The sequence below is a fragment of the Condylura cristata genome, unplaced genomic scaffold (assembly GCF_000260355.1).
Source record: "Condylura cristata isolate star-nosed mole 26May11 unplaced genomic scaffold, ConCri1.0 scaffold00047, whole genome shotgun sequence".
NCBI lineage: Eukaryota > Metazoa > Chordata > Mammalia > Eulipotyphla > Talpidae > Condylura > Condylura cristata.
In genome coordinates, this window is record NW_004567148.1 from 791,750 (window position 1) to 805,998 (window position 14,249).

The following is a 14,249-nucleotide window of genomic DNA, read 5'->3' on the forward strand; positions in this document are numbered from 1 at the left end:
AAAAGGTTCTTTTTCAAAAAGAATACCACCAACCCTTAGTAAGCAGGAATGTGAGAGCCCCACAATAGATCAACAGATTGTGAAGAAATATATAATTTACATTTCCACCTATATGAAGATTTTAGTGAACAATTTTCAAGTCTGTGTTATCTAAATTTTTTAATCTTTACTCATACTTCTCATGGTATACTTCATCAAGACACAGGAAATAATTGTTTTCCTTATCTTCCTCATGTTGGCGAGTTCAGTAAATGTCAATGTCTGATTAAATATTCCTTTACAAAATTCCTATCAGAGCTGATTCAAGGCTCCCCTCCTCACCTGCGATGCACCCAGAATGGCAGCTTCTCTGATCTTTTCCCTGAGAGCAGGTTTGTTCTTTATCTTCGCAGGTCAATGGGAAGGATCTCTCAAGGGCCACCCATGAGGAGGCAGTGGAAGCCTTTCGCAATGCCAAGGAGCCCATTGTGGTCCAGGTGCTAAGGCGAACACCTCTTAGCAAACCAGCCTACTTGACGCCCCCTGAGGTGCAGCTCATGAACGCCAGCACCCAGACAGACATCACCTTCGAGCACATCATGGCGCTGGCCAAGCTCAGACCTCCGACTCCCCCGGTGCCTGACATCTGTCCTTTTCTGCTCTCAGACAGGTATTTCTCTGTCATGTCTCTCCAAGCCTCCAAACCCTACCTGCTTTGTTCATCAGTTAACATAGTTGTTGAACAGATTCAGTCACACCAGCAAGTTACCAGTCCCAGAGACCAGCCAGGTTCACAATCCTGTTCTACAAGTATCTCCATTGTTCGTTCCCAGCAGCCCCTGCCATGGTCACCTCATGTTAGGAATCATATTTGTTAAGGTGCATTGAAAAATTCTGACTTTTGATTAGTTCATCTTCATATTTCTAGTCATCAAAAGACTCCTATTTCAGGGGCCTCCCTGGTGGTGCAATGGTTATACCTCACGCTATCAAGCTATCACCAGCCACTGTGGCCTGAGTTCCATCTCTGTCAGGGAGCTGACCCACATGGTACAGCAGACCTCTCCTGATATGCCTGCTATTCTCCTCAGCGAGTATTTAGTCAACCTGTTCCCCACTCTGTCTCTAGGGAATCTTCTCACCCCTGCAGCTCTGACCTACACTGTAGTTCTTACATGCATACATAAATAAAATAAATCTTTAAAAAAAAAAAAAGGCTCCTGCTTCTCATCAGCACCTGTCAGGAAAATAGTTTTTCTCACCAACACTACCAAGCTTTATTAAGACTGACACATAAATGGCATCAGGCACTAAATTATCCTCTGTAGGTCACCATTCTCTCTCTCCTGTAAGAAAAAGCTGAGAAATTAAAAGTGCAATTTTCCAAACTGAATTTACAGTATAATTCTCCAAAGAACACAATTGTCTAATACATTGAAATGTAAACAAAAGTTCCTGGCTGTCAGGGAGGAACTAAGGAGCCATGAAATACAGAACTGCTAAAGGAATATTTCTTCCAAGTTTTACCTAATTTAAAGGCAGTAAGAGATCTTTTATTCAAATAGCCCTACTTTTGCACTTTGCAAAGTATGTTGTACCCCATTTGTTTTGATCTGTGAGCTTTTTGGTTAATATCCAAGCATTACTGAGAGTGTGATTTATAAAAGCAATAGTCACTTTCCACTGCATTTCTGTGGTCTATTGTGAGCCCTTCTCTTTATAAAGCACAGCTCTGATCCTGCTTCGTCACTAATTAATGGCTCTCTTGTCCATTCTCAGTGGTGCACATGTGTACATTAGAATCGCCTGGAAATTTTGAAAAGCACTATCAATGTGGTGTGGAATCTACCTCAAGTATACTAAGAATTAAATAAAAAATTTAGATGCAATCCGGACATCAGAATTTTTTCAAAAACCTCCCAGTCAGGTTTAATACACATGTTTCAGAGATCACTTTTTTAAAGATTTATTTTTAATTATTTATATAGATAAGAACTGGGGTGCAGGTCAGAGGTGCGAGGGGACACATCCAGCTCCCAGCCCTGCCCAGGCTTCGCAGACTCGGCTAAGTTCAGGCATTGTGTAGAACGTCCATGGAGCCAACCCCACAGATAGTACAGAGAAGAGCTAGGCAGAATAGTTCACTGATTGCTTAAGGGCCCCAGGATGGGTCTGATGATCATCTCATCTGCAAACCCCAGTTTTTCTGTCATTTCCAAACTGCCAGGTCTCAAATCTCTCCCCTTCAACTTGGTAAGTATGGGGAGGCTTTTTCACTTAGAAACGAAAAGGACCTCATGACTTTTGCTCTTAAGCTGAGCTTCATATCTGTGCAGAGTATCTAGATCACAGCCAAGAGGGATGTGAAAGCACGTCCCTACACTATGTAAAGCATTTACCAAAAGCTAAAGTCTGTATAAGACATAGTGCCAGGGCTCTCCTCATTTCCTTTACTTCATCAGTCTCTGTCCCAGGGAATTTTCTAAGGATAGAAAACCCAGTGGTGTATAGGGATGTCCTGAAAGGGGTCCCTGTGGGTGCTTGTGATTATTTTTATTATTTTGCATCAAAGAATGGGGGGTAGTCCAGAGGTGTGGGGTGAGAGGATTCCCTAGAGACATAGTGTGGAGCAGAACAGATGCATTTAGTAAAATCCAGTCTGAGGGGAGTTACTGGCAAGAAAGGAGAGGTCTGCTGCACTCTATGTGGGTCACTTCCTGCCTGGGGAATCGAACTCAGGCCTCAGTGGTGATAGCGCTGAGACTCAACCGCTACGCTGCCTTGGAAGGCCCTGTGCATGCGCTCTTAAAAGGAGGGAAATGTGGGTAAGAAGAAGGATGGGGAAGGAGGTTTGAAGGATGGGGGAGGGGGAGTGAGTATATTTGGAAGATACTTTAAAAGACACTTCTAAAACTAGTTTAGAGCTGGGTAATAGGCAACTGGTAGCACTTTTTGCAAAGTACAAACTGCAATCTCAAACCCAGATCAGGGGCATGTTGCATTTGGTGCAGTGAAACGGTAGGGGCAGCTCTCAAGAACCTTGACCTGTGGAGGATTTTCTGTCAGTTTCTTCATGGGCTGGGGCCTTGATTACAGCCCTTTCTCTTAGTTACTTCTCAGAAAATCAAACTGATGAGCTTCTTTCTCAGAATGAAGTCAAGTGTTCCTCCTTCATTGTAGTCCTTTGAAAAGCTAGATTACCACAGTCTTGTGAAGCAGAGAATATTTAAGTAAAATTCTAAAAATCAGTTGTAATCTTAAAAACAACCCTGTTGATCCTTTCCTATCCTATTGCACATTCCCTATAGCGGCCATTCTCTTCCTCCAATGGAACATGAATTTTATGAGGACCATGAGTATCTTTCCAGTCTACCTGCTGATGCAGACAGAGCTGAGGACTTTGAATATGAGGTAAGATCATTTTCACACCACGTTTCTCCCTAAAGTGATGGTTGAGGGATTTTGCATAACAGAGAAAAAATAATTTATTACTGTGAGAATGATCTTGTCAGCGAATACCTTTTAAATGATATGTGTGTTAGTTATTTGGTCCTAGTACAATTTTCCCACTTTAGTTGCTCTTTTATAAATAATATCATGATAATTACATGTGTTTTTCTGTACATACAAGAATTTCCAAGTAAAGTTTTGTAATGAAATTATATTTAAAACCAAGGTTGAGCTTTCTGTTTTCATTCATTCATTGACTAGTATTTTCATTTTAATATATTTTCACTAATTCACCTTTATTACACCACAAGTGTATATACTAGAGAATTGTTTCACTGACATCTGAGAGAGATAGCCTAGTGTCTTTTGTTGCCACGTTATATTTTGTGGTATATGTGGTTTATTTCAGAGTATCTGCACTGTAACATACAACATTTTCAAGGACTTTCCATTAATTATTTAAAGCCTTTCTCAAAAGTTAGAGAGGATTTGCCCAAATATTGCCTCTGCTTGTGCAGCCTATAAATCTTTGAAAGGTTTCTGACTACTCTGACATTTGGAAATAAAATCGATTGAGAAGGTAAAGAAGCTTTGGTAAACAGGCACAGAGCCTGTGATTTTCTGCCCTTTTAATGCTTTAGATGATGTCATACAAGTTCAGCAAAATGTTCTTTTCCATTTTACAACCAGGAAATCCTGAAATCTCTTCCCTCAGTAGGATCTGAAATCAAATAAGGCCAATTCAGTGAGGCTCGCTTAAAGCAAACAGACATTTATTTGAAATCTTCTCCCCCACAAAAGTCATTGCTGGAGATTACAGAAATCATTATTTCTTTTCAGGCAGAATCGGAAGGATGTGACACCTTGTATCTGTGTAGGTGGTTTTATATTGTTCGCGTTAATTTTTTATCCCCTCCTCCCCATTAAGTTGATTGAAAAGTTGTAGTTTATAAATCCTCTCAAGTCCTAATATGTGCTGAAATATCCAATAAGTATTGCCTGTTCATGCACAATAAATTACAAAATTGAGTCACTTAGCCAAATACTTCAAGATTAAACTAGGTTTTCCTTTCAGTTAATGAATACTGTGGGCTTGGGGAATGGAATTATCTAGATCACTTCAAGTTATATTTTCAGTTTGTGTCTTAAAGATATATTAAAATAAATCCGTGTACTGAGGAAGGAGAGGAGAGAGAAACTGATTTCAGCTGAGCAGGTGAACAGTGAAAAGCCTTTGAATTAATTAGGTTATCACTGGCTATCACAGTACAGGTTTCCTTGCATATAGGGATCACTGCAATAAGCTACTCCTCCCCAAGAGTAATAACCATCCCTAATAGATGCCAGTGGCGCCAGCGGTAAATGCCCAGGCAGGTCGCCATAGCCTGTGATCTCAACTAATCATAGATTCAGAGTCATTAATTTGCTGTCAGCTGTGATTCTCTTGCCAAAGGCACCTTTTGAGTGACTGAAATAAAGAAGATTTTTGTGAAATTTAAATAAGGAAGATGTTACTGAAACAACCTTCCATCAGGAGAAAGGATTCATTTCACAACATCATGCATGCATGGTTGAAGGTGTGGAGAAAGCATGGGGATACCCCAAGGATAACAGACCAAGAGAACACGGGGATACCCCAAGGATAACAGACCAAGAGAACACTGATTCCACCAATATCTCTGTTGCTAGTTATATGGTGGGTTGTACACACCCTTCCTCCTGGTGATAAAAGATTATTAAATAAGAACCATTTGATGATATCCATAGATGCTGAGAAAGTATTTGACAAAGTTCAACAATCGTTTATGTATGAAAGCCCTCGAAATTCTTGGGGTAGAAGGAACATACCTTAGCATAACAAAAGCCATAGATGATAAACCCACAGCCAATATTATTCTCCATGATGGAAAGCTGAAAACCTTTTTTTAGAGATCAGGAACAAGAAAAGGATGACCTTAATCATCACTGTTTTTCACTATAATACTGGAAGGCTTAGCCTGAGCCATAAGACAAGAGAAAGACATCTAAGGAATCTATGTAAGGGTTTGGGAAGTAAAATTATACTCTTTGCAGATAATATGATAATACACATAAAGAACCCTAAAAACTCCACAGAAAAACTAATTAAAATAATAAACTGATTTAATAAATTAACAAGATATAAAGCAACACACAAAAATCAGTAGCCTCCCTATATGCAAACAATCAATCTGAAGAAGAAATGAAGAAAACCATCCCATTTACAATTCCAAAAATATCAAATTCCTGGAAATAAACCTAACAAAGGAGATGAATGACCTAAACCAAGAAAATTATGAAACACTATTAAAATAGAAGACACAAAGAAATGGAAAGCCCTCCCCTGCTTATGGATTGGAAAAAAAGAACATTACTAAAATGTCAAGGCTACCAAAAGCAATTTACGGATGCAAAGAATCCTGAGATTAAACCATAACCTAGTTGGTAATCTCTTATGGCCAGTGCTCAAAACTGACCGTGGACACTAAGTAGAAGAAGATTTAAACGTGCTAGCCTGTTTTAAGAACCAATGTACTTAGGAACAGAGAGGCCACGGGTTTCCATAACCACTTGGCCGAGGGGACCCCAGCCACTTGGAGCCCTGGCATAACCGAGAGCTCTGGGGTACACTAGAGGAGCAGCTCAGGTACAACCAATTTTGTGAATACTACAAAACATAAAGGCCTATCGGTCCAAGAAAGGATTTCATCTCAGAGGTTATCACCTCTCAATCAAAACACAAATGGCACCTCCTGTTTGAGTGGCCTAGAGGTTGACTCTCAGCACTGTCACCACTATGGCCTGAGTTTGGCCCCAGCCAGGGAGCTGACCTACGTGGTGCAGCAGACCTCTCCTGTTTCCCCCGCTGCTCCCCTCAGCAGTGGATTTCAGTAGATCTGCCTGTGCTGCTCCCCACTCTGTCTCTGGGGAATCCTCTCACCCCCAGACCGCTGGCCTGTATCCTAGTTTATATATGCATAAGGTAATAAAATAAATCTAAAAAAAAAAAATCTTCAAAACAACAAACATCATTCAACAACCAGGAAACTAGAAAGAAATCCCTTTTTCATCTGCTTTCATTCATTTACACTATAATTATTTAATGAACATTTAAAATATATCGTTCTTGGCCCTCTCTGGTGGCGCAGCGGGTTAAAGCTCAGCACTGGGAGGCTAGGGCCACTTCCGTATGAGTTCGATTCCCGCCTGCCCTAAAGGTGACCACATGGTGTGGCAGACCTCTCCTGAACTGCCCGCTGCTCCCCAATAATATATTGGGCTGTCGGGATATTCATGTCATATTTTTTCGATGTTTCAAGGCAAAAAGGCATCAGGACTTTTCCAATTACCCAATAGTTTGAACTATAATCATTTCTCTTCTGACTTTTAAAAACGAAAATATCACCATCTAGTGTAAAACACACTTCTGACATCCATCAGGACTAGTATCATAAATCCCAGCTTTACAAAACAGAACCGCATTTCTGAACTTGATAAAATGCAAACTCTGCAACTATTTAGACACCATTTGAAAAGACTCCTTACTACAGATTCAGTGAACCAAAGCTGCTCTGTCTATCTGATGAATACATATTTAGAGATTTTCGTTGCGTGGATTATTGACCCAGTCGACCAAAACAAATCTGACTATCTGGCATGTACATATTTAGGGGCTTGAAACCTGCATTAAAGATTATTGCATTGATAGGGGGTAATAACGCCCTTGGGGGACACCAGAGACAGCAAAATCTTCTTTGGAAATATTGTCTGTGTGTCAATGTTATGGTGACTGGCATGTGAGGAACCTCTGAAATTGTCACGACACCCATAGTTCACTGTGGTCTATCATCACTTCCGAAAGAAAATTGATTGGGTTTTAAATTTCCCCTTGATGTTTTCCAAAAGGCTCCAAGGTCCAGCCTGCAGGAAGAGTCCCACATGCATTCATCCTCTAATTAAAAGCAGTATTAGTTTTCACTTTAATTTGTCGAGAAAAAAATTTCTAAACATCGAGATTTTCACAAGGCTGTCATCAGCACTGTACACACTGAAATGCCACTGAGGATTAAGCATCTCCTCTTCTTTATTTTCAACTTCATTCATTTTTTTTCTAGAGCTAGCTAAAGGTTGAAATAAATCATAAATAGCCCTTAGCAAGTGAGAGGCAGATCTCAAATTCAACCTCGACCAGAAATAATTTAAAGGGAAAGGCTTTGAGAAATATAGAGCTTTTTTGTCAATTCCTAATAAAGAGGTTTTCTCCTGCGTGAGTACAGGGAATTGGTTGATTTTTCTTTTTCTCTGTGTAGAAGAACTGGGGGTACAGGTCAGAGGTGCAGGGGATGATAGACTTCACCAGAGACAGAGTGGGGAGCAGAATAGGAGGATCTACTGAAATCCACTGCTGAGGGGAGCAGCAGGTGAAATAGGAGAGGTCTGTTGCACCCTATGTGGGTCAGCTCCCTGGCCAGGGATCAAACTCAGGTTGTAAGAATGATAGGTCTGAGATTTAACCTTGAGACCTTAGAGGAGGCAACAAGATTTTGCATTTTCTGCAGCATTTGACACTAACTCTCAAAGTTGGTGTTCACCGGTGCTCAGTGGGCTAGTGAGAGCAATCTCGGTAATGTGGAGCATCATGTCCACCAACAAGGCAAATATCTAAATGACATTTCTGAGCCTGTAGATTTTCATCAGTGAGAACTGTTATTCAGGAACAGCAGACCTCTCCTGTCTTGCCCACTCTTCCCCTCAGCAGTGTACATTGTTGATCTGTTTGTTCTGCTCCCTGCTTTATCTCTGGTGAGTGGGGAGCCTCCATCACCCCAGCGCCTCTAGCCTGTACCCCAGTTCTGTATGCGTAAATAAAAAAATCTTTAAAAACAAAACAAAAAAAAGAAGTGTTATTCAAAATAATTTGGGGGGATTCCCTAGTGGACTAGGTTTTAAGTCTCAGCTCTGTCACCACTAAGGCCAGAGTTTGACCCCCCACAAGCGAGCTGACGTACATGGTGCAGCAGACCTCTGCTGTCTCACCTGCTGCTCCCCTCAGCAATGTATTTCAGTGGATCCACCTGTTCTGTTCCTCACTCTGTCTCTGATGAGTCTTCTCACACCCTGTCCCTCTGGCCTCCACCCCAGTTTTTCTACAAAAAAAAAAAAAGATAATAATAATAAATTTAAAAAAATAAGTAAGGAAAATCTTAAAAAAAAAATCAGTTTATTGCCTTCCCCCCAACATGAGACAAGAACACACCAACAGTGTGAATTAAGTACACATAGAATTTAATTTTATTTATAGTTGTCCAAATGAAAAGGAATCTAGCAGTTTGCTTGAAATATTAAAGACTGAAAAGAAAGAAAGTCAAGTGTGTCATGTGTAGGGCTCAAGTCCCTGAAAATCCAACTTGAGCCAGTGTTTAGCAATAGGAACAAGCATTTAGCATATTGCTAGCTGCCAATCTTGGCAATTCTTACGTAAAGATAAGTAATTATAGCTAAAGAGATGGTATTCACAAGTTCCCAAAGATATTCCAAGCATATAGGGCAAGTGTATGGAGAGCCAGCCCCAAGAAATGCATTTTGCAAAATGACACTTCCACAGCAAGACCCAAGGGTTTACTTATCTTTTCTTAAGGATTGCCAAGATCTTGTGAAATAAGCTCTGAGAGAAAACTGCCTACCGAGTTAGTGTGGCGCTCCGGGGCTCCTCTGTAGGCTCTATCTTCCTGGCTGGCATCACACTGTACCACCCTTGCGAGGTGGGTGCTCTGATGAACAAATAATGCCTGCATGAATTTAATTCTAAGGAACACGATCCTTTGCAACTTTCTGTGCAAGGGAATAAGGAACCTGGAGTTACAGCAGATATTCCCTTTTCTAACAGACATTTGTGTTGTTCTTTTTTTCTATGTGCTTTTTATACTCACTTCTCCCTGTTTCACTCTCAGGTACTCGATCCCTGACAACAAGTTTTCTACTGACTTCTAAGGTTGATTTCATTTTTTGATTGATGAATATCATATAGAAGTGACAGCATATGTGTTTGTGTTTTTCTGTTTGACTTTTTTCACTTAGCATGACGTTGTCAGGTTCTACCCATGTTGTTGCGTGTGTCCGAATTTTCTCCTGGCTAAATAATATTTCCTTGTTGATTACACCACATCTTCTTTATCCATTCATTCACTGACAGACATTCAGGAATTGCCATATCTTGGTTATTGTGAATAAAGATATCAGTAGAGATTTGCAATGAACTAGAATCTTAGTGGCCTTCATGAAAATTCATCATTTCTAATCATTTTTTTATATGATTAGAATTTCATGATTGACCCCATTTCTACTCTTTCTCACCATCTTATAACTATTAGGGGGCAGGATGAGGGGCTCCCATGGCCCCCAAACCTACATACTCTAAGTGATTTCTGCCATTTTCCACATAAAGTATGCTCAGTACATAAGACCTTCAATAGAAAAGGACTTTAATGCAATTAGCGTGTAATAGAGAGAAGAGAAAGAATATAATTAAAATAGTTTGCAGTTAACCACCCCAAGTCACCCAACCTATCATGGTAAAGACCCAGCCAACAGGTTTGACCCAAAGCCAGGAAGCTGAGACTCAGAATTTGCTGCCAGTTTAAGATACCTTCTGATGGGGAGCCAAATAAAGGGGCAGGAGAGCCAGGAAAGTCTGGAAGGAAAGGAGCAAAAACAAAATAAAGGCTGCCATGGACAGTCTCCCCACTTCTCTTTCAAGTGTCTCCTGCCAAGCTCCTGGTACAAGTTCAAGGCCAAGAAGCTCTTGGACACTGCTATGTGTCTCCTCCAGGTTTTCTCTTCATCTCTTTCTCCTAACCCCCAAGTTCTCTCCCAGTCTTTTCTTCTACTCTTCCTCCTTACCCAGCTTCACTCTCCCTTGGGTGGGGCAGGGAAGCTGGAGTGTTCTCAGTTCCAGAACTTCTTCACCAAAGGACTACACAGCAATTGATAAAATGCAAAAGATAAGATACCCACAGTCCCTGCAGTCAGCAGGTTCTGACTCTGGCCATCTCTGGGAAATGCATATAGCAAGTTAAAAACCAGTGATGGAATGAATGTGTTTGTGTCTGAAATGAAGCTTATACAGAGACTATTTGTAATCCATATAGGCAGTGTATAGTAAGGAGAAGAGAAAACCATGTGTACAGTGTGATAATGTAGAATCTTCAGAATTTTTTAATTCACTGGTTCCTTTATATTTCAGCAGTTCCTTTTCTTCCACTTGTTAGTCACATTTTTGGAATTATTAATGAAATAACTAAAACAATTTTATACCACTTACCACTGTGGCAATAAAATCACCCATTTAAAAAATCACTGTAATAAGTTTCATTCTTCAGGGAAATTTATTGAATTGAAAAGTGATCTAGATGAAGTGTGAAAATATTTTTATTACTTGAATATTTAGGATAGGATGGTATTCTCTCTCTATTCAGAGTTGGTTCACTGAAGTGCCTATTAATGACACCACCATTTTTTCAATTATATCAGATTAAAATCTTAATCATTTAGGCCAAACCATCCAGGAGTCATATTCTGGGCTTACATTTCCAGACGTCCTACAACATATCCTTCATATCTTCATAGCCCTTGTCCAGAACACTGCTCCATCTCTAGGCTATTTCCTGGCCTCAGAGGGCAGTCCTAAGCCCGCTGTTCATTTTGCTCACCACTATCCATCTCCTAAGCATGTTTCTATAACACACACAAAAATCCTCCTTAAACAGAGACTAGAAAAGTCACAAAGTTGGAAGTAGTTAGCAATGTTATTGTAATTCTTTTATATTTCTTACCGAAAGAAATGAGATCAGTATTGCTGCTAATATTAATTGCATAAAACAAATATGAAGCAAATCTATATTTTGCCTCACTGATTATGACAACAGTAAATCTTATTTCCTAAGAAAACAGTGAAAAGCAAATTTAACTTTCCTACTTAGTTATTAAACAATGTAACCATGGGTACATTTATTTAACTAAGAATCTAGCTATAAATGGAAGAGTTTTTACACTCCATGTGTGAATTATATTAAAATGCTGACATTTAAGTTTTGTTTAAAGATACTCTCCATACACATTCAGATGATTGTCTTGCTTTACTGAAAGGTGTTTGTGATCATGGTATCTCCCCTGCCAGGTAAGTATCTGAAAGGTGTTTGTGAAAGGTTGTGTTTAAGGTGAATATTTGTATATCAAATCATCACTTCTACTCTGCTTTCAAAGAATGGTTTTATTGGCACAACTGAAATGAGAGCCCTTGTTTCCTATAAAATCAAATTACACTAATGTTTTCCTGAATTCCTTTCAGAGGAAGTATAGTTGAGAGTAAGAGTCCAAATGTGGGACTCTGGTCTCCTTTCTAGCTCTATCTCTTGAAAGAGCCACTTTCTCTGGAACCATAGTGTCTTCACATGTGAGCTCCAGGGGGGGACTCCAATGTTGATTATGGAAAGATTTATCATGATCTAGTTCTTCTATGTAACATCCTTAATCAGTGAAACAAAGGCATAATCAAATCTTAAAAGATTTTATTTTTATATTTACATTTTAACATTTTAGACAAAATCTTATGTTTTGTTTTTTTTTAAAGATTTATTCACCTGTGCATACAGAACTGGGGCACAGGCCAGAGGCTCAGGGGTGGTGAGAGGCTTCACCAGAGACAGAGTGGGGAGCAGAACAGGCAGATCTACGAAGTACACTGCTGAGGGGAGCAGCGGGCCGGCCAGGAGAGGTCTGCCACGCCATGTGGTCACCTCCAGGGCAGGCGGGGATCGAACCCATGCGGAAGTGGCTTCAGATTCTCAGTGCTGTGCTTTAACCCGCTGCGCCACCAGGGAGGGCCAAAATCTTATGTATTTTTATGAAAAAATCTTACCCATTCATCTTACCCACACTCTGGTTTGTGCCTAGTACCATAATATGCCAAACTCAGGTAAGAACAAAGTCATTTTTTCCTCATGTTTTCTTTTAGAATTTTCACAGTTTAGTCTTACGTTTAATCTTAACTTGCTTCTAGCTAAATTTTGAAGACTGTGTAAGGATCTAATTTCATTCACCTGCACATGATTAGCCAGTTCTACTGTCACTAATAGAAGAGATCATCCTTACTCATTTGCCAAATAATAACTGACCTTTTTTGCATGGGCTTATTTCTGTTCTCTCAATTCTGTTTTATTGATCTGTTTATTTGTATACAAGTGCCATACTATTTTGACTATTAAGGCTTTGTAGTATACTTTGGAAGCAGGAAGTTTATTCTTTATTCTCAAGATGGTTTGGTCATTTAGGATCTTTTGTGGTTTCATGCTAATTTTAGGACATTTTTTCTGTTTCTGTAAAAATTACATTAGAAATTGTAATAGGAAGGCTTCACAGGCTTTGGATAGAAGGCTTTGAGTCATATAAACATTTTTATAGCATTACTTCTTATAATTCATGAATATAGACACCTTTGCACCTATTTGTGTATTTTTCCATGTATTTCACCTGGTTATTCACCTCCATGGTAAAATATATGCCAGGGTATTTATTCATTTTGATGCTGTTTTATTTAGGCTTATATTATTTTATTTTTCCAATACAGTATTGTTAGTGTATAGAAACAACAGACTTCTGTATTTTGAGTTTATATCCTACAACTTTATTGAAAGTGCTTACTAGTGCTGATAATTTTTGGTGGAGTTTTTAGGATTGTTTATATGTAAGATCATGTCATTTGCAAACAAACAATTTTACAATTTTATTCCCTTTCAATTTGAATATATTTATTTTTTTCTTTTTGCCTAATTGCTCTAAGCATGACTCTGCTACTATGTAAAATATAAATGGTGAGAGTGGTATCGTTCTCAGTGTTAGAGGAAAAGCTTTCAAACTTTCACCACTAAATATGCTAGCTGGGGGCTTGTATAGGTTGTATGTGTAGCATGCATGATACATCCCTGTTATATTCTATTTAGTGGAAGCTTTTATAATATCAGGATGTTGAATTTTGTCAAAATTGTTTTTCATATATTAATATAATCATATAGCTTGTATCTTTTATTCTTTTAAGGCGGTATATCACTTTGGCTTACATATATTGAATTATTCATGCATCCCAGGTGTAGATCTTTCTTGATCATGGCATATAATCTTTTTAATTTGCTACTCAATTCAGTTTGCTTGTATTTTATTAAGATTTTGTTGTATCTTTCTTTATCAAGGTTGTTAGTGTATAGTTTTCTTTTCTACTAGTGTCCTTAGCTGACTTTGGAATCAGGTAATTCCAGCCTATAAAAATGAATTTAGGAGCACTCTCTTCTATTTCTTTTGGAAAAATTTGAGAAGATTGGTATTAGTTCTTCAATGTTTGCTAGAACTTCGCCAGTGAAGTTAGGACTTTTCTTCAATGGGGGGGGGGGTAATATGATTGCTGATTCAATCACCTTACTAATAACCAGAACATTGATTCTCCCTGTCTATATGATTCATTCTTGTGGTCTAGGTTGCCATGTGTCCTCTGTCTTTTCTGCTTTTGAGGGTTTTTTTTTTCCTTTCAGTTCTTTTAGTTTTATCATTTTTAGTCAGTCTGACTAAAGACTTGACAATTTTATATTTCAAAAACTCAGACCTTAGTTTTTATCTTTTCTACTGTCTTTCTTGTCACTTATTTCATTTCTTCTGCTCTGGTCTTTGTTATTTCCTTCCTTTACTCACTTTGGTTAGATTGTTCTATTTTGTGTGTTTTCTCCAAGACCAGCAATGCCAAGCAACCTTTCTGT

General features: G+C 39.0%; 1 protein-coding gene across 1 annotated transcript in view; it reads left to right on the plus strand.

Annotated features, from left to right (window-relative positions):
• Positions 1 to 392: 392 nt before the first annotated feature.
• Positions 393 to 14,249, plus strand: part of PDZRN4 (PDZ domain containing ring finger 4) — a 67,196-nt gene continuing 53,339 nt past the window's right edge. The window contains exons 1-2 of the mRNA XM_012734148.1: positions 393 to 649; positions 3,288 to 3,390. Of these exons, the coding sequence (XP_012589602.1) occupies positions 537 to 649; positions 3,288 to 3,390 (216 nt within the window). The 5' untranslated portion in view covers positions 393 to 536. The remainder of the gene's footprint in view (positions 650 to 3,287; positions 3,391 to 14,249) is intronic.